The sequence below is a fragment of the Homalodisca vitripennis genome, chromosome 1, assembly GCF_021130785.1.
Source record: "Homalodisca vitripennis isolate AUS2020 chromosome 1, UT_GWSS_2.1, whole genome shotgun sequence".
NCBI lineage: Eukaryota > Metazoa > Arthropoda > Insecta > Hemiptera > Cicadellidae > Homalodisca > Homalodisca vitripennis.
The window spans coordinates 182530882-182552464 of record NC_060207.1 but is presented as its reverse complement, the minus strand read 5'-3'; the positions used below and the strand labels follow the sequence as shown (position 1 = coordinate 182552464).

The window sequence follows — 21583 nt, the reverse complement described above, 5'->3', positions numbered from 1 at the left end:
GAAATTCCAGTGTTTTCTTAGAATTTGTCGCATCCCAGACTGTAGACGTGTAGAGTAGTAGTACACATCAAAACTGTACTCACGTGACGAGGTGTAACCAGAACACGACAAAATTATTTTTACCTATAGAATGAAAGAATTTTCGAACTTTAAAACTACCTGTGTCAGAGGAGTTTTGGCTATATTACCGTATACAAATTAAATGCATTGCTGTTTTACTATCCACGAATGGATGAACCATCAAACTTGTTATCTCTAATCCACTAAACTAGTTATAGAAATGTCACAGAGATAACGAGGGTTTCAAATGGCATTGGTGTCCTCGAGGAAGAACGTATTACTTTAAGCACCGCTGAGCCATTAGTTGGTGACCTAACTCTTCATTTCTAGGCCGACACCGATAAGGACCTGGGAACTCATGGGGCATGCGTGTCAAATCTAACAGCTTTGTCGAATCGTGAGGCCAGTTAGTGACCATATGGCTTCCTTCAGATTCCGAGACAGTAACTTGTAGTCTTATTAAAGCAGTACAGGTTATCCATTATGGTAATTTCAAACAATGAATTGAGATCTTTGGAACCAATCAAGATTTTCATCGCCGGAAACGTGTCAATGGATGAATATATATTACTTTTTTAAATTTGTGGTTGCTTCCCTAAAATGTCTTAACCTTTCATTTTTGGTTTCGTTGGAAAAAGAAGCTCTTTTAGTTTCCACAGAAATTATCGACGAAGAGGTCCAGAAGGCTCTTGACAGACGTGAGAGTAGTTAGGGCAGGAATGTGCCCACGTCGACGGTAAGTGGGGCGGTGCTGCGCGGCGATGTGGATGTGGTTTGCAGCGGTCGGTCGACACAGATTTGCGAAAGTGAGAAGACTGTGAACACTCGATACCTCCGACTGAAGGTAGAAAGTGCTAGGGGTCACTACTCGCACACGCTCTAGGCTCCGGTATTGTATGCTAACCCGAGGCCACGGCACGCTTTGACCGGCGGAAAGAGCCCATCCGCATGCGGGACGCGGAGGGTTATTTATGGACTGGCGAAAACGATCGGTTGGTCCATCCTGTCCGTTTGTTTTGTGAACAATAGTGTACTACTAATCACTTCCTGTGGAGTTTTCGGCGCCTTCGTCATATCGGTTAATTGGTATTGTCTTCAGACTCTGCAGCCTGTACTGTGTTGGGCATCACGTCTAAGGAGGCTATGACGTCACCTCGCAACCTCTGTATTGCAAGTTTTGTATCTGTTCGAGAGCCCACTTCCAGTTTCTCTTAAATACCCTCTGGGCACTCAATAAATTGCTAATTTAACGTAATGTATTTTGTTTGAAGTAATAATTTTCTGTACGGTACATACAAAATTACGCATAACGCAAAATAAATAACCTAATAATTTGGTAGGAACTGAGGTGTTCTGGAATCACTTGTAACTTTTGAGTTTGGATTTGGTATAATAAGGAACTTCAAATTGGTTTCATTGGTTTAAGATTACAGAACAAGAATTGAAAATAAAACATTCTTTTGGACATTTGTTATTATTATATGTAGTAAAAATAGAACACACTTTTTAATTGCTGTGCATGCTTAACCTTTTATTTTAAGGTTCTTTAACCTGAACAAAAGGATGGATTTCAATTCGATAATACATTTTTTAAGATCAGTATATGTATTAAAATTCTGTATCGTTGAGCACACTGAAGCCGGTCCCCTAACCTATCTAGGTCCTCTATCCTATCAAGGACATCTATCCTATTTAGATTCTATATCCTATCTAGGTATCATCTCTATTGTAGACTCGGATTTTCTTCATTTTCCCCTAGTAAGTGAGCCCTCGTTTATACATAAATTATTCTTTGCAACATTATTAGTCCGTGTAGTCCTAAGCCTAACCGAATATTATGTCACAGAACATTTAATATACTGGTAACATTACAAAAAACTTAATTGATGATCTCTCAGAGTTTGGATGTTATTCAAGCAAAATTTAAATCGAGAACTACACAAATAATCTATTTCGTCTTATTAGTTGTGTTGCTATGATCAGCAAATAATCAATTACTGCGGGTCTGATGAATATGAAAGCAGGACTGTAACAAGCAGGAAGAATGTCGTTGCATGGTATACACCGTGAGGACGACACAGCTTCTGACATTCAATACACATTTATCAAATAGAATAAATTGTGTTTCGATGAAAAATGATCCAGAGTGACTCCAGAAAACATTATTCTGAGGGGATTGTCACGACACGGCCGTGGTGACCTCGTCAGGAGCGGCAATACTAGCTCCGGTGTCCTCTCCTGGAATATCGCTAGGGCGACAACCTTCATTACAGCTAGCGTAGCGTGAGTTTAGAATGGTCACCTCGTATAACTACGCCCTCGCCTGTTTCCCACGTTACGCCCTCCACTGTTATCGCCTGATCTGTTACCTCAGCTTACGAGTAATTCATTACGATAACAACGCATACGTCGCATCAGACTTGGAATTTTAGTACAGAGTACGAGTGTCTACACATCTTAAAATGAGCGCAACATTAACAGCGTTACCCCGAAGTGAATACTCAACAGCAGCTATTTACACCACTTCTTTTCACAATTCATGCGTCACGATTGCGCAGTGTTACAACCAGTGGAATAAATACTCGTACGTTTTAACGGAAGATTTACCTCTATTTGTTTAATTCAACTTGTATTGCGGTACTCCTGTTGGAATATGGAATTTAAAAACCGCAACTTTGGAAAAGATAAACCTTATCAAAATAATGTTGTTTTGTAAATAAGGGATAAAGTAAGGGTCAAAGACAGTGGCGTAGCTACCTTGGGTGGCACCCGGTGCGGAAGTTGATACTGCCACCCCATCGAAAGTAAAAAGTACGAGTATGGGACGGGGAATCCCCCACGACAGCTTCAGGCTCTTTTGCGGGAATCCTCAAATTATACATATAGCTGAGCTAGTGCTAGTGGAGGAATCCCCGAAAAATGTTTTTGTGCTAGCGATTTATTTTTTGTATGTTTGTACATTGTTATTAAAGTTGAGAGACCGGGTGGGTGTCACCCCAAAAAAGTTGACAAGCGGTGCGGCCCGCCCCCGCTGCCCCCCCCTTTGCTACGCCACTGGTTAAAGGGCTTCTCATAAAAGTCTACGATTAACGCTTTCACCGTGGCTCTGTACTGAGGAACAGTACTATTATTAATCTTCCAGTACTCAATGGGCATCTATAGCAGTCAACATGCCTACAATATTATACACACAGAAATACATCCTGTAACATAACCAGTTTCAACGGATATTTGCAGGGGGTCAAGGACTTATTAAGCGAGGGAGCCTATGGGTTTTTTTAGCAAACGATTATTATTATTTAAATAAGTCAGTATTACGGACATGTAGGCTACTGCTGAAAGATCGTTCTCAACATTGAAATGGGTTAAGAACTTTTTAAGGAACAAAATGGGCAATGAGCCGTTGACTGCACTTGCCTTACTTTTTGAATATACGATATAAATTTTGTATTATTGGTGTATAATGTTTTTGTAATTATTAATATAAACTGTATAGTTAGAAAATTAAATGATACAGACACTGTTGGGGCGAAACCTATTCTGTACTTGGTAAGGCTACAAAACATTCCTAAAGTTTCAACCACGACATAATCGTTTTGTCAAGTTTGGAAAACGGAAGCTACGCCAGCGCCCCTTTTTGGCCAAAAGCCATGACCGGAAGCTGTTAGGCCAACTTTAAAGTTATCGTGAAAAATTAATTTTTCTTCGGGGAAAATTCATTTTTGTCCACGACGAAAAAATTTCTTGACCCCCCCCCCCGGGGGGGGGGGGCAAAAACATTTTTTTCCTGGCTAGGTTCTTGCATGGGGTGAATTTCCTACTAACTGAAATGCACTTTTGTAGCAGATTAAATACACAAAACGAAATTTGGAACAGTTATGCGCAGAAAAATAAATTGTGAATACACCTATTATTTATATATCTGACCGTTCTCCTGAGCGTCACCCGACGCGAAATTAAACAAATCCAAATATCCCATTAATATCATTTTCTGAAAAATTACTTGATTCCTGAAAGTATCCAAACGCTACTTTCAGGAGGCTATGGGGAGATAGCACCGATCTTGCCTACGACTGTACTTGTACACGAAGGATACTTATAGCCCGGAGTGTACCGTCTGGGAGTGCCCGGCCGCCACATACTGCAGCTCACTCACTTCTGTTCCGTCTCTGTTTTCATCCGTCAAGTCAAAGACTACCGAACAGATGGAAAGTAGATTTGATCAAAGACTAATAACACCAAAACACAAATAAACTATGAAACGCGCAACCACTTGTAAACGTAAATAACAAGTTGTGGAAGATCAACATTGTATTGTAAACTAATTTACAACACAATATAATTTGTTGCAGTAAAATTTGATTTGAGTTACATTAGTTTTTAATAAAATTTTCGCTTCCGATATCAAAGTACTCTTCCGCTTACGTTAACTGGCAAGTTGTAGCACTACACCAACACAGGAGAAATCATGTTGCCAAGAAGTGTCATCTTTTACAACACCCTGCCGTAACAATCAACGCAACGCAGTTTGTTGAGGTTGATGTTGAGGAGCTTGAAAAAATGGATTACATGCAAACAAGTACAGTAGGCTAATATTACCATTATGGAATAGTGTTAGGCAGTGGTAAGGTGAAGTTAATTCTGTGGTTTACTAAGGTGCATTATTATATGAAATTAAACAGAGAAAAAATAGTTCATAAATTAGCGTACAAACATAGTTGTTCTCAATTCAATACTGGATATTATAATAGTAGGTAACGGACAGACAATATAATTCATGCTAGTATACGCAAATCTTTAGATAGATAAATAAATAATTAACACATGAAAATATATGAGGCCAACCATACAATGGTATATAGGATGGATATTATATTGAAGTCCAAGAGAACTACCTCAATTATGATGTGCAACTAAAGAATACCACTTATTTGTTAACATATTTAATACAATTTCATAAAAATGTGTTGATTTGAAGTATAGCCAAAAAAGAGATTACCTACATTTTAGACTCTTCTAAAATATAACTAGGCATATTTTACGTGGTGTTATTTAAGTAGGAATTCCCAAAGCAATTTCAAAATTCTGATACGACAATCACTCATACTACATGATAATAGAGTGTTGTTCAGTGAAATGTGTATCTCAGAATCTATTCGTAAATTGTATTACAAGTCTTACACTACTTCCCCTGTGGACTAGAGACAACAATTAAATAATGCCTGAAATTACTGGAATGGTGACAACTTCATCACTCTCCTACAAGACTAAGTGATGCAGCTGCAAACTCCATGGGTCACTTGTTTTTGTCAACAGCTGATTCAAGGGTTGTCTCACATCGGATGATGGATAATGCCGCTCTACTCTGGATTGCGATCCCACGCCCACATTCCTCTCACACGACGTCGTGGTCAAATTGAGTCTTCAATGCCCCCCCCCCCAGCGTCAACCACCGACAAAATTATTGCCCTTGACACGACCATAGTTTGAATCTCAGTTCATCACTTGGACCGTACACTCCAAAATTATGTGTTTGTTACAGTTATCGTCTGACAGTGCTGGAGTTCTTAAACAAATTTCTGATTTAAACCATCAATATCATATTTAGATATGCAATAAGATAAAAATGTAGCATTCAACTAACTTAAACTCCCATTTTAAAAGTTCTAAATCCGAGTCTTACTTATTTCTACGAAAATATAAAATCTTACTGTCCGAAATTGATTCTGGAACGGTGAAAACCAGATGTTGTTACTGTTAATAGTCTATCAGGTTATAAGACAAGACTCGCAAGACGCAGAGATTGATTGATGTTTTAGTCTTCCGGTTGTAAAACCACCGACTATCATGCCCACAGGACATCTGCGAAGTCGTAACGCGTTTGGATTGGTCCCGGATGCCGCACATTGGTTTACAGACAACACTGATATACAGCTCCACACCGTATTCCGGTTGGAACCAACAATTTCTGAATAATTAATGCGATAAGTGAGGCTGTTTGTAGGTTATGTTCGATCACAGCTGATTTCATCCGTTAGCTGTAGGCGAACAGGTGCAGCCACTGCCTACCCGATACCCACACAGCACCCACAGTTCACGGCCTACATGATATGTTGCTAAACACCAGATGATAACAGAACCAGTCGCAACGCTTTAAAGAGATTCGGAGGCGTTTTAATTTGCTAAGTTAATCAAAAAGTCCGTTAGACGAGAAAACTCTTTAAAGCTGTTCTACCAGAATAAGAGCTGTCGTTAATGACACGATACTTCCCAAATAAGTTTCAGTTCAAAGTAGCACTGCCGGTTGTAGATAGCAATCCTCCTGTCGATGTCCTTTGTCTATTGACTTCTTCACTCTACCAGTATGATATAGTAAACCCTACAGAGCATTCAAATACTAAATCAACCTAGAAGACCTAGAGAAGAATCAAGGGGAGGATATGTTAATTTCTGCATAACTACAAACTAGAATTGTTTTATTGATGTGTACTACGAGGTAGGAGTACGCCATGCCATGTAGCGCAACAGGCTTCGCAGAGGATTAATGCAAAAATTTAAGTCTACAGCTCATTTCATTATTGATAGGTAACGACACACAATCATACGAAAAAGAACTTTGAACATCTCTTGGCAAACAAAAGAGAAATTTATCAGCCTACTGAGTGTAGACGCTCAGCCAAATTCAATGGTTGGGCATGCAATATCTTATAAATAGTCTATAGTTTCATGGAAAATCTGAAGTCTAAAGATGAAATCTTTCTCATGATATCTTGCTACATCAACGTGAACAAACATGCACATTTTTGTTCATTAAATTGGGTTTCATATCAGTTTTTAAATAATAATGTCTACAACCTAAGTCACTATAAAATGAAGGTATATGTGTTGGGATAGTTAGGCTTCATTGGTTAATATGGCTCATATTAAAATCTCTTATTAGTGAACTTTGCTTACAAATTTATTTATTCTACACTTTTCAAGTGCCCATCGCGGTTACCAATATGACCATTGTAAAAATATTCACTAACGCTCAGCCAAATCCCATGGAATGACATTCACCATCATAGACAGAACTCCGTTTTGCACAATTTTAAATGTATAGATCAGTTCGTGTTCAAGGTATCGTGCGGATATTTTCACACATTTTAACGAGATTACTTTTATTGATCGGTATAACACTTTGAGAATTGTGTAGATTATAGGTGACTAGGTGACTTGATAGGAACAGGAAGTAAGGTAAACAAAGAGTGCGGATGTGCGTGGCCGTGCGTGTGAAAGTGACCCACATACGCAAGGCCACCGGCCTCTAGATCTGAGGTCACATGTGTCTATCTGTTTACTTTTCGTTAACACCTTTTATTAATGTCTTGTCTAAAGAGAATTAAAAGCAAACACATGGGTACAATACATTCGCTCCCCAGAAAACTCCCTTCAAGGATATTACTGATACATTAAAATACTACTGGAATTGATTCAAAATTGAATACTATGTGGGACATATACTTACTATAAGTAATAACAGACTGCGGTAAACAGGAAAACGAATGAGTAGGTACGAAAAACAGGTTACTTAAGTGGTACACTGTCTTAATATAATTTTATACAAGGAGACACCCCTGCCCACAATGATCTAAGCCAGACTCAAGGTAAGGGCTACTTATGTTTTCCCCGCCTTCGACTGGATATATTGACAGTTCGGTCGCCCGGAGGATTTTCTAAACGTAATCTATTTTTGTTTGAGTCTGATGATTTATTTTAATTCTTTATTACGTAATTTGGAGGGATTAAATACATTTTTTTGTTGTATTTGAACATGTATGTACAAAATGTATAACATACAATTACTTAATTTAAAACCCGACTTAAACATAAATATTAATTCTAGCATGTATCCTTGGTCTTCGACTTTGGAATCTCGCTGCGATTATCTAGACAGCAGTGAGTTTTTTTATTTATATGATTAACTGCTGTGTGATGTGGTGGTATCAACGTTATTATTTTCAAAAAGTTAATTGAATTTAGACAATAAATATCTTCAGTTTGGTACTCTAGTCTAGACTATCTTATAATTATTATACAATTATTATGTGATTATAAATATAATTATCTACGATACAAATATAATTGTAAATTTGTGATGTGGGTTGTGTATTTGTATTTTAAATCATACAAATACTGAGAACAAAGATTTAGGGCCACGAAACGGTACCTTTAAGTTAAATATCCAATACAGGTTTAATACGTAATCTTTAGAAATAAAGACCGACAGTTTTCTCTGAAGTTGTAACATTCTTGTCCAAAAATCCTGTGTCTTGTCAATGTTCATGAAATTTAAATTAGATTATGTATTGTCGTTTTAAACTAGTGAAAATGTACTTATATTTTTGGTGGTACTAATGTTGTTTTATTATTAACATCAATATTGACATATTAATAACGATATGCTAATTTTAATGTTGAACATGAAACGGTTCATAACTACTGATGATTATTTAGATACAAATACAGGAGAACAATGAAGCTAGTTACAGTTTTTATGTAGGCTACATTAACACATTTATAATTCGAATAGTGTATTTTAAGTGTTTTTGAGTGCTCCTGCGTAACTTTGACATTGTTATTCTTGGATATAATTCTTGAATATTGAGTAATTATAATAAATCAGGTGATTGCTTGGGTTCATATTCAATATTTTGAATATTACAAAAAATATTCATATTTCAAGGTCAGCATGAGGAGCATTGAAAGCAAGTGCCACAGATCTCGCGACAACGCGAAGCACGAGTCACACAGATTCACCACAGCCTTCCTTCCTTTGCCTGTGTGAATAAGTTTGACCGGAAGTGGGCAAGGGTTATCAGCTGAGGGCGCCACCAAGGTCAATCGGACTGTCTCGTAAGCTGTACACAATACCACTGTATCATAATTATGAAGTTTCCATTCCTGCTTTGCCAACTTGAATTTTTAACTTCCTGTAAAACGTAGCTATATAAAAATGTGCGTAATACACTTTAGAAATGTCGTGACTTAAGGTCACCCCAAAAAATAACCTATTGTTTTCAAGACTGACCAGCTTCAACCTCACTTTAACAACGTTTGGAATTTCCAAGAAAGTGCTGATAGTGTAATATGTTCATCTAATAAAACAATTCAACCCGTAATAAAACCTTGCATAGATTATCATTGTAGTTCAGTGGTATATAGAAGATGTTTAGGGTGTATTGCAAAAGATAATAAAGCAATATTAAAAAGTGTATTCACGACAAATTAAGACAAATCTGAAATTATCAGTTTGTTTTTTTATATCAGAATAAATAGTTTGATGGGTGAAGGATCATTTGTTTTAAGTGAGTTCTCCATCGATACGAAACGAAGCGAAAAAAGAGGTGATTTAACCTTCTTGCTGGTCAAACTACACAATAGAAAATCGAACATCATTATTTCCAGGGAAGACAATGTTTTGACGACCTTTCGAATACAATGCACCCCCTGGCGCGCTTCCAATAATACCCCCGCTACGTGAGGGGGGGGATAATCCCGTCACTCATCCGACGGAAGGGTTAATTAGACAAGTCGGCCAACAGAAACAGAAGCGGATATGTTCCGCCGACTGCGTCACTTCCGGTGATCTAGGTGGCCTCCTGTATCGCGCCGGAAACTGTTATTTGCTCTGTGTAAATCTAACCTCTGTAAAGATAACCTCAACACTCCACACCTTATTCTCCTGGACAAAGAGTGCAGTGTCGCACTCTCCGAGTCACGCATTCATTACTGCTACTGTGTGGTTTAGGCGCGCGATTACATCTTTCCAGTCTGGATATCGTGAATATAACGTCTTTACGTTTCAAATGAGCTTCGCTTGAATCGACTGGATATATCCTCTAAAAATAACACAGACAAGATTAATAAATCTGGTAAATTGTAGTCATTAAGTTGGGATATTTCCTGCTCTCCGATGAAGGGTATATTTATTAGTAACCTGAGCGCAATAGCTGTAACCTTATATTCGGAATATTATTGTATTCTTGTTTAATGCAAATAAATGAAAATACCTAAATCGGTTGTGATTTATTTAGACAATGATGAAAAGAATTATTTGGTGCTGTTGGACCTCACCTAAACATAATTTCCTTCGCCTTTACTTATATGAATGGACAAATTGAGTGTGTGTTAACACTACTTTATATGTACACCATTTAATGAGAAATAAAAACAATTTAATAATAATATATACTTTCAGAGATCCGCAATCTGATATCTTCTTCAGGTAAATAACTAAACTAACACATAATTACAAACAAAAACATATGACAAAAATGAAATGCCAAATCATCGTAATGTTTAATAATTTGGATAGAATGTAGAGTTTTTATTGACGAATGGAAAAAAATCAACTCCAACAATGAGGTCTGTCACTGACAATGGCAAGTTCGGAGAATGAACTCCATGTCCTGGAATAATCAGACGAATGCGATCTCCATTTGTAACGGATGCGGATGCGAGTATCGGGGTGGACGCGGGGTAGCGCAAATCTGGCGTGAAATTTGGGGGAATTCTCATCTGATATTTATCGCAGAGCTGCTCACTCGATTGATATAACTCAATTATTCTCTCCTTTGTCCGATCTGCAGTGACGTTTGGTCATAGCAGCCACTTTCTGTTGTTAATATTTCCAGTAAAATAAATATTTTAAGAGTTGACTTGCCCAAAGTACGATGGAGCAGTTATTTCATTGGTCAATTACCAAACACCCATCAATTCATTGCATTCTAAAAAAATACGTTGAGCATTTAAGATCACGCTGCAATTAAAGCATGCAACAATTCCAAGGAAACTCCAACAATTTTAGAGATTAATAACTCTTTAAATGACGCGACCTTTACTGTTCTGGCGGAAATAAATTTTAAGAATATAAAAAAAATTAAGAAAACTAATTTTGGAAACTTTATTTCGAACTAGGAAATATGACCATCCATTACCTGCTTTTGTTGTTATTATGAAAAAATGTGACACATAAATGATGTCATTGATCAGGATTAGCTGTTAGCTTCTCAAGAATTTTCCCAATGCTCATAATATCCTCATAAAATTAGGAGATCCTTAACGTGTTCTAACACAGCCCAAATTTTGTAATTTAGATGATTTTGTAAGAAAAGTTAAGATCACCGGTATGTTGAAGACATATAAACACAAAAAGATCGTTCCTCATTGTTGCAATATACTCGTATTTTACACAACTAGAAAGGTGCAGTCTTCCTCAAGAAAAAGGAACCACACTTAACTAATTATAAGTTATGAATGTTAATAATGTAAAAGATGATTCCAGATTCTACAAGAAACTACAGAATATTTCGATTCGGCAGGAAATATCAACGCTCAAGAAATTATAACCCTCTCTGGATTCCGACAATGGGAACAACCACTTTCAATATTCCATAAGAGTTGCCTCATCACCATAAAAACTCTGGAAAGATTCATTTTATTGCGGAATAAATATCACACTCCATTCTAGATTTCACAATAAACTGACTCCTGGCTACCTAAGAGACTATAATCCAAAATCCGCACGTTATACGTCTCCAGATTCAGTGAGAAACGAATATTCACCATATTCTGCAAGAGATGATCATTCTCCATACTCTATAAGGTATGGCCATCGCCCAATGAAAAACTTAGGCCAACTCAAAACTGGTTACGGTAGATCTGGTGGTCAGAGCGTGGAGTCAGTGTCCAGTTACCTCCTCACACCGGTCCACTAGAAACCAACCCTGTGGAACAATGTGACTCACTCGCTCATGTCGTCACTTTACACCGAGGGTAAGTATCGAATCGTACTTGCCAGCACGCGACTGATGACTCATCACCGAGTCGCAGACATGGACACCTCACATCTAGCTGAATATGAGTTGTAACTACCAGCAGATATGTTAACTAATGGCTTATTTACCAAACTACTGTAAATCCTAATTTAACGATTCGGCCACAAACTCAATTTAGAAGCCACGCGCACGAGGGTAGCCGAGCCAGCCACATCGCACAGCAGGGGTCTCACCATCATTCATTCGGACCTATTACAATATCGTTTATTGTGATACGATACCCGCACAAAAAACCGGGACAATGGCGCTTTTTGCGGTTATTCAATAACTTAACGAGCCTCTTCACTGGGTAAATAACGCGGGGTCGGGCGCACCACCGCATCCTTCTAGGGCCCGTGCCCGTCTCCTTCCCTTCCCTAGGCCAAATTAGTGAATTTGGCCACACAAAGGCGCTTGAACTGAAACGGCGACAGCTGATAATATACTGAAATCCCAGCGGAGTCAATGGGGCAGGGTTCTGGTACATAGATGGGCGCATAGAGTGAAAATAGATACTTCAAATCACAGTAAACACAGAAAATATAATAAAACAAGTACTAACGTAAAATTACAAGCTTTGTTTCATCCATGCAACGATAAAATTGTACTAATTTTGTGATTCGAAAGCAATTAATAATATGCGACTGGGCGATTGTATACAGTAAAGAGAATCATTTTTACTTGACCACTCATTACAGTGTGATAAACAGTAAAACATACAATCTACAATGTTTTATAAATATCCATGAACTGATTATAGCATAAACAATTCCAATTCGTCCTAAGAATCATAATACATAATACAAAAATATCCACAAATATAATAATGCACACATATTTAAGAATTAAATTTTAAAATAGTAAGGCATTTTCAGATAACACATATACTTTATACGCTAGATTTTTATTGTTAAATGATCATCTACCACAAAAAAGAGACAAATCTAAGTTGTGAAACTGCCCTGAACTTCTTCAATACCAAGTCTTCGTATAACCGTGTAACAAATAATTCGAAGACACGAAAAAACCGCAGAGGAAAAATCACTAATCGTTTCGACGATTATCTCGTACAACGACCCACTCCAAAAAGGGGATCAAATCGATTTACCTGTTCTGTTTTACATAAGTACATTAAGCAAATTAACATTTCCACGTCCACAACTTAGGCCTAATATAATATAGGGTTTTGATTAGTTACGTTGAGAGTGAAACGATTTCCTTCCGTTCACTCTTAAAGATAAATACTCTCCACAAGAAAGAATAATGTACAGTAATGTTGGGTCAGCTTTATTGCTGAATCAGACATCTCCTCTTCCTAATAGACGGCACTTCCTGAGTACGAAGAAGTCTGCAGTCGTCTTTTGTCATATGTGTTTGCACCATCAGCGGCTTTCTTGCCACCTTCCTATCTTCGTCGATGTGCATAACTGATAAGATGATTTACTTATTACTCACGAACTGTATCGTTAAAAATAGTCCATTACTAAGGTAAATCGAAAAGAAATTCAGTTTGTATAATTTAACTTTTTGTGACCCTCTTCGGCCTAATCTGTTATCAACTCCTACTTAGTGGATTGGCTTATTTCCAAAGCAAACACTTTTTTCTGTTTAGGTGGCGAGTTTATTACGTTATCCAAGGTTTTGGATCTGGAATGTTTGCTCGCTTGGGTATTTGAGTGGTTTAGGTATGGTACCGCAACTAACTTAAAAAACAATAAGATAATTTTCATATTCTACGTAATTTATCAAATTCAAACTCAATACATATATTTCCGAGTTGTATTTAATTTAATGTAGACTCTGAAAGTCTGCACAATTGACGGTTGAGTCATCCAGCGTGTACTGAAGTTCTCCACGTGCGCAAAGCAAAGTATAGGCTACGTGTCCCACATCACGTAAACTGTCGCGTACTCAGCGGAACGTGATAAACCCGTGTGCAATAACGTGATAAGCTTAATATGTGAGCATGCCTGATATTGCGAACAATAACAATCAATCTGACTTCAAGGCTGCGATATTCTTGCGACGATTGCGCACCACAAACGTTAGCTACATCTAGTATAAAATACTTTATTTAATGAATAGCTTGCATATTTCACTAAATACGATGATGATATTTTATTTCTCGGTTAAGATTATTCGGTATTCATCAGATCTAAGATCAAGAATAATACGGGGCGAAGATACAAACCCTAGTGGATATTTACTATAAGTGGATAAGTTAGATACGAGACAGTGGCGACAATGCAACGGAAGCGATGACAAGAATGTGTACTCCGTTAGGTCCAGCGCTGCAGACTCCAGGACACCGTACTCGGGCTGCCATCTGTTGTGTCTGCAACTGGAACCGCTGGAGCTGGAGGCCTCGTCCTTGCACTGACGGCTGGAGCCGGTATACCGGAATTCCGCACCGTCTCCTGCTAAAGTTTAACTCTTCATTTTTCATAGTCACCAACCTAATTAAGCGGCTTTATCGTATCCTTTATTGGCCAAGTTTTCATAACGTCCATGTTAAGTTGTTTAGACTGCTCACACCAACATATTAAGTTTGCATAACTCGTGATTATCCTGCAATTTGCACAAAATTAAAAGTAATGTTCCATATTTTAAATTTTTCACATTCTAATAAATGAACTCGTTCCCATACAGTTACAAAAGTAAATTAAAGCTCAATTAATCTATAATATTGTTTGCCGCTGAACCCCTCCCCCTCTCACCACTTGTCTATAAAATTGAATTGTTTTGCAGTACAGACGGAGATAAGGAATGCAGTCATTTCACAACGGAACATTGGACTTGATAATGGAATCTTGACTTGGCGATGACTTAACTTATTATTAGACTGGTATCGTTATCCGTTTGAATACAATTTTATCAGCATGAGCAATTTTATTATTATTAAAGTATTACAGTTTTCATTTACTATTCATCCTTTTTTAGATAAAACCCTAGTTTTACGTGTATATACATAATACACTAATGATTCTAAGATGAATGACCAGCGTAAACTGTGGCCCAAAACAACGATTACCAGATGATATTTTGAGACTTTAGTCCAATGTTAACTATATAATATTATTAATACGGTCATCTGTACACTCAGAAGGGAATTTCTTCTCTCCTGTTCTCTGTCATACAGTGGAGAGAGTGGCAAGGTTAGGTTGGGTCCAGTACAGAAAGCGGCCGGAGGGGCACGGGGGACGGAGGGGAGGGTCAGTTCTAGGAAACAATAGTGGAATGGCGGAATGTGGCACGGTACTGTGGACTCGGACTGTTGGCCACTGCTACCTTCATCCTGCTTCTGCCAATGACATCGTGAAATACATTTCACCATGGAGGGATGAACCCTCTCAACTAATAATAAAGTAACTAAGTTAAACAGCAAGTATGCAACCGAGGAGAGTTTTTAATGGGACTAGTAGTAAAAATATTCATTATTAATTAGACACATAAATAACAGACTGTATAATGTATGTACAAGATATACCTTTCGTATTACACTTTACCGTTTTAGAATTATGAAATTTATTTCCACCCTACTATCTCAAGTAGAATATTACTATTATTGTTTTCTTTACTAAGCCCTACAGTTACAGTTGTGTGCACCCCAAGAACAACGACGTAGCTAGCGAGGGGTCCAAGGGGTTCCCAGGACCCCCCCTAAATTTTCAATTACTTTTTTAGTACACGATTATTATTTAAATAATTCAGTATTACTGACATGTACTGCTGAAAAATCGTTCACAAGAGAGAACCGGTTCAAGAACTTCTAAAGGGACAAAACGGGGCCTTACTCTCTGTCCACTACGGGAAAATATCAGTTGTCTGGACCTCCCTCCCCAATTTTTCCCTGGCTACGTTCTTGTCCAAGAAGATATAAAATGACATATTACAGCCTAAATCACAAATATTATGCATAAAACGAGACGTTGGGGACATTAAAATAAAACGAAGTTCTCTTTTATAAGAATGGTGTCAATGATGTTCATCCTGGTATATCCTATATATAAAAGGTAGATCAAAGTATGTTTGTATTCGATGTATGAGAAAACGCTAATATGAAACGTGTGGTGGGACCAATTTTTGAACCGAGCATTACAATAAACTTACTTTTATTTCAATATCTCCCTGACTAAATTTTCAAATTTACAAATAGGAGTTCTTCTGCGCGGTTTACCTGAGTGTGAACTATTGGGGCTTAATGCACTCCCTTTGACAATGGATAGTGTCGAAATAACTATAAACAGTAAACATTACTAGGACTAAGTATTCTCTGGAATGGAACAAATCGGAATGTGGTACAAAGAATGGGAAGGTGTTTGCCATAAAAGAGTTCCTGGAAGGACCAAGGGATGCCAGCTGTAGTGAGGGCGGCGTGTGTCTGTCTGAAAAGGGCCGACCCATACCATCCACCCTTAGGGAGGCCAGGTCAAATTGAAGTGGTTCTTCTAGCCTTGGTTCTCAGCTTTCGTGACAAAGATTTTACCTTTTGTGCATTATTGGTCTAGTAAGGAATGCATTATCTTTAGTACAGTAATAGCTTAATGACACATTTCTAGCACCTTTGAAGAAACAAATATTGTTCACGAATTGTTACTCAGAAACCTTCCACAGTCGGTAGGTATTGAAATGTGGTTTTAAGATAAATATAAATTCAATAGTTTTCTCCTTTTTGAAAAAAATGTAATCTTCGCTTCAGTAGATCGAATCGTGAAAACCCGTGAAATACTCTAATGTGGGATAAAGTGGTGGCTTGAAAGCTTGATCTATTCTTAACCCACTTACTAAGGCAACATTGTACACAAAACCCAAATTAGACGAGACAAAAGGAAGAATTTTATGATATTCGTGAATATAAAAAAATAATTAAGTACCTAAATGGTGAAACTGTAGGTCAATATTACCTTTAAATAATAAAAGAGCAGATTTAATTATTTGCCGACAATTTAGAAAAGGACATATGGAAAATTAATGCGTAAAATGTTTATCGCTTGTTTTGACTATCTTTTGAGTTTGTTGTTTGTACGACGCAGTATCAAGCGTAAGACATAGAAGATAATCTATCTGGTTTCACTGATTACTACAGTAAACGTGTATATCATTCAAATATTACAAGAAAAGATTCAGTAAGCCGGCTGTAATAAATATGACTGCACACTTAAAACTCAACTCGTCTACTAAATTGAGAATAATATTTCACATGATCATGGTATACAAGATATTTTTAGAGTGACTAGAGGCTACAAATATTCAGACTTAACAAGTTATTGACACAGGATTCTATGCTAGAACAACCAAAACCACCGTGCATTAAAAATAACGCCAAGAGTAATTCACCGCACGGTATATGTTGTAGTTGCCGAACAAGAACAACTTGTATGGAACTGCAAAACGGACACCAGTAGTAATTACATAGAGGAAGCGCGACAAGGGAATGTGACACCCGAGATTCAAAGGTCACACCCTGCTCAGCTGACAGACATTTCCGGCTCAATACGTACCTACAGACATTCACAGCTGTTCTTCAGGATGAGATTATAATTATAGTAGCCTCTCCATAACTATTGGTTGGCTAAAGCAAATGGCGCTCTTCTTCATCCTTAACTCCGGTTTTTGAATTTCAGAAAGGTATCTTTCACTGCGGATACATCCAACATGAATTGAGTAATACAACACCGTAGTCGCCTACTATTCTGGTACATATCGGAGTGGTTGAGTAAGCGCCATTCTCTATGGCGCTACACGATATGGCAACGCTGATAATAACAAAGAGGACTAAGATTACGAGACTAACCATTGTGAAAATCATGTTGGAAGCGATTGCGTTGTCCTCTATCACACTAACCACGTGTGCGACTGGCTGAAAGTTTGATATATATTAGATGTAGTTCAAGTGATGAGATCCCATTTTCTAATTTATAAGAACACTATTTTTTCAACAAAAAACCTATATTTTAGGAGTATTTAATATATTATAGGAGAGAAATTTATCGTCAGCAATGCCTATTTTGGTAGGGCCCAAATTGGGATCGTAGCGAAAGGGTTAAAATATCAAGTCATATATTTTTCAACAAGTCACATTTAAGCTTGACACAATTAAACTTAGCCATCGCAACCGCGAATATTCAATACGGTACTACATATCATACTAGTTAACTATATAAGGAAAATAACAATTTTTTGCCCTTCCATTCAGAACCAAGCCAAAATTAGCACGGCTAATTTTATCACTATCTATTCATAAGGGAAGTTTCTGTTTTGCTTTCACGAAAATCTAGACAGTTTTCTAATGAAGAAGGAATTGGCTATCGACTTTCGAACATGAGAATGAGTTCGCAATTTCCTATTTCCGTGTTAGTTTTTCATAAAATCTCGGGCTATAAACAATGCGTATTTGCTAAAAAGTATTGACGATCTTAAGTTAATCAACAAAGACACAGACTGAAAAGTTAAATAATCTGTCTTAAGTGAAGTTATTACTTATAATTTAAGTTATTAGGTGGTACGAATAATTCAAAATTTAGATACAGTATATTCAATTTTAAATAATTGTATACAACTGTAATGGAGTTATTCACATTAATTTATAACTAATTATACAAAAATTCAAAATTTTATTACATTCTGTTTTATCATCTAATTGGTAATTTCGATTTTAAGAACAATGTCATTTAATTCTGAAACTCCTTATTTGTCTTGTGAAAGTATTAATATTATTATTATACCTTTATAATAGTTTTTATTCAATTAAAACTCCTATTAGAGTTGGAAACAATGCTGGGGCAATTCTTATGAAACTCTGATTCGGCTTCTATCAAAATTCGACTAACTTTCAACCTGATATAGTATCATAGTATGGTATGGTATAATAAATAGTATAGTGTTATGAGCAATAATAAATGTTTAAGTGGTATAAATTCTAAAATTGATTTTTGCTGCATATACAGTATGGATTAAAATAAATAAATATTGATTGGCTTTCAAAGTTTTCTTTATTTAGACCACAGTAAATTACATGGGGATTCAATAGGGTTTAAGGGATCCCGACTCCTCCCCCCTAATCTTTTAAAATTACATTTTCAGTAAACAATTATTATTATTATTTAAATAATTCCGTATTACTGACATGTACTGCTGAAACGCCAAGAACTTCTTAAGAAACAAATGGGGCCTTACTCTCTGTCCACTACAGGAAAGTATCAGTTATCTGGACCCCCCCCCCATAATTTTTTACTGTCTACGTTCTTTACTACAGTAGTATTTAACGTAGTATTTTTATAATTTCACACAACTCTCTTTGAGTAAATCTGGTGGACAAGGGAATTCCAGGTCTTGGATTTTGATAATTACTAAAATACTAAAACATATTTGTCCTACGTAATTATTACTCATGTTTGTTTGCCCCTGGATCGTTTAAATCGTCAATTATTACATGATTTTGGGTGTTATCCTGTAATATATTTCAAATAAAATTAATTAATCTGCCGGGAAATGACCAAAACCTTAGTTTATAATTTACACTAAAAAGTATAATCTAAAGTTTAGAAACAACATGCTTAAGCACAACTAATTAAATACAAAACTGCACTTCCTTACCTAAATCTTCGACGAGCCTCAGCATGACTCCGCCGATGTGCAGATCCCCCTTCACCCGGAGGCTACGTTCCACCTGGAGGTCCGTCACATAAACCCGCAAATTCCAGGAGCCATCTCCTATGATATACCCGTCGGCCATCATTTTCGCGGTTCGATTTAACAATCACTTCCTACTGTAAAACAATTAGAATGTAAAAAGTTCGGCACTTTTGTTAAGCATTATTTTTTGTAAAAACAAGACTGAATAATAGTATTCAGTTGCACAGTTAAAGGCATCCGTCACTGAAGATAAGGCAGGTGATTAGATAAAAAGACACTGTTATCACTTGAATAGCGGATGCTAAGTCCGCAATTGAGGACAGAAAAACTTTCTTATAATAATCCTCGATTGGATTTATCTTATCACAATTGTGAAAAAGTTGTATACAATTTTTAAATGCTACTACAGCTGCTGGCACACTTCATCCGATGACAACTTTGCCTGAGCGCCTTCCCATCTGAAGCCACGCGGAACTTTGACACTGATGATGGACAACAATCGCGCTCCTGGTTCCGCCGCAGATACAATCCACTATACCGACTGTCGCGCCGCTCTACGGACCCGGACGGCGATTCCGTAAAAGGTAAGCAGGCCAACGTAACTTGCGAGCGCGCCTGCCATTGGTCGCCGCCGTGGCCCTTCTGGGATCACGGAAACGAGCCGATGAGCGCGCAGTCTGCGCATGCGCGGTGTAAGGCGCTCTCTTCAAACTGTCTAAACACATTGTCAAACAGTTCAAGCGCGTGCTGTCTAGCAACAATCGACAGAAAGGATCTGTACGAACTAAGAAATTCGTGAAATATTTAAATCAAGTGTGTACTAAAAATACGAACAAAATGCAATTAACGATAAAGTTAAATTTACTATAAATAAGTTAAAGATTCTTTAGTATTATATTGCAAAATAAAACTTCCACATTTTATTGGAGCGCCTAGGGGTTTCCACCTCGGAATATAATTACAGTGAATGAATTTATCAGTTCGACGTGGTATTTTGTTTTTTAAACTATAAATTGCAACGTTTACAAAAAATCTTTTTGAGCAATCGATTTTTTTTGTTTAAACAAACTATTACATTTTTTTATCATATAGCTTCACTTTAAATATTTGTTTTGTTTATATGTTAAATTTCACCCAATTAGATAAAGAGAAACATCTATTAGAGATAATTGTGTGAATGAATGGTCGTAGGGACCTTTAATAGATAAGATAAAACGTGGAGAGGAGAGCGGAAGGCAGGTGCAAAGTACGTACAGTGGAATGTTTCGGCTAATTTAGTTACAAACGATAAGTGCTCTGTACATGAGTATTTATAACAGTGATCATTCTGTGTTTAAGCAATCCTTGTATATTTTTTTAACAGAAACTGTATTCAAGACTGTTTTTTCTATTAAACTTAAAAAATAATATGCATTGTTTCGTCTGGTAAGTAACTTGATGTAAACTGCAGTTCATTATTGCATGATTAAATAAATAGTTGCTAAATCGAAGATTAAAAACCGTTTTAAATAAAAACATATTATAATAATGAATAAAATGTAATGAATTAATTATCATTTTATAATCATTATCATTTTTTATTATTATTTTTTTTCTATTTTAATTGTTTTCTATTAGTTTTCAAACAATGTATAAACCAACGACCAGCAGCGAGACTGATGAGTATACAGTAGCTACATTATATGTAAAAACCTGGGTTCATCTTCCGAAAAAATTAGATTTTAGTAAAATAATAAAAATTAGTAAAGGAGTAATCTCTTTAAGAGATGTCTCAAGAGAACGACAGGATGGATTGTTACCTTACTTACAAACTGTATTTGTTTATGCTCACACAGGTTGTTGGCAAAAATATATGAATAAGAAATACATTACAATGTATAAAAAGGGTAAGTGAAACTTATTTTCACCTCGGAAGTAGCATGGATTTAGATAACTTCGACTGGGGAAAAACTGTTTCCTTTGTGGACAAGATAGTCATAAGGTAAAAGAAGCAAAACTAAATAAAGTTCGGCAAAGGCAGATTTCATATA

General features: G+C 36.8%; 1 protein-coding gene across 1 annotated transcript in view; it reads right to left on the bottom strand.

Moving 5' to 3' along the window:
- LOC124352858 (unc-112-related protein-like) overlaps nucleotides 1–20128 on the bottom strand; it is a 134567-nt gene extending 114439 nt beyond the window's left edge. Inside the window, exon 1 of the mRNA XM_046802569.1 lies at nucleotides 19515–20128. Within this exon, the coding sequence (XP_046658525.1) occupies nucleotides 19515–19656 (142 nt within the window). The 5' untranslated portion in view covers nucleotides 19657–20128. The remainder of the gene's footprint in view (nucleotides 1–19514) is intronic.
- Nucleotides 20129–21583: the final 1455 nt, after the last annotated feature.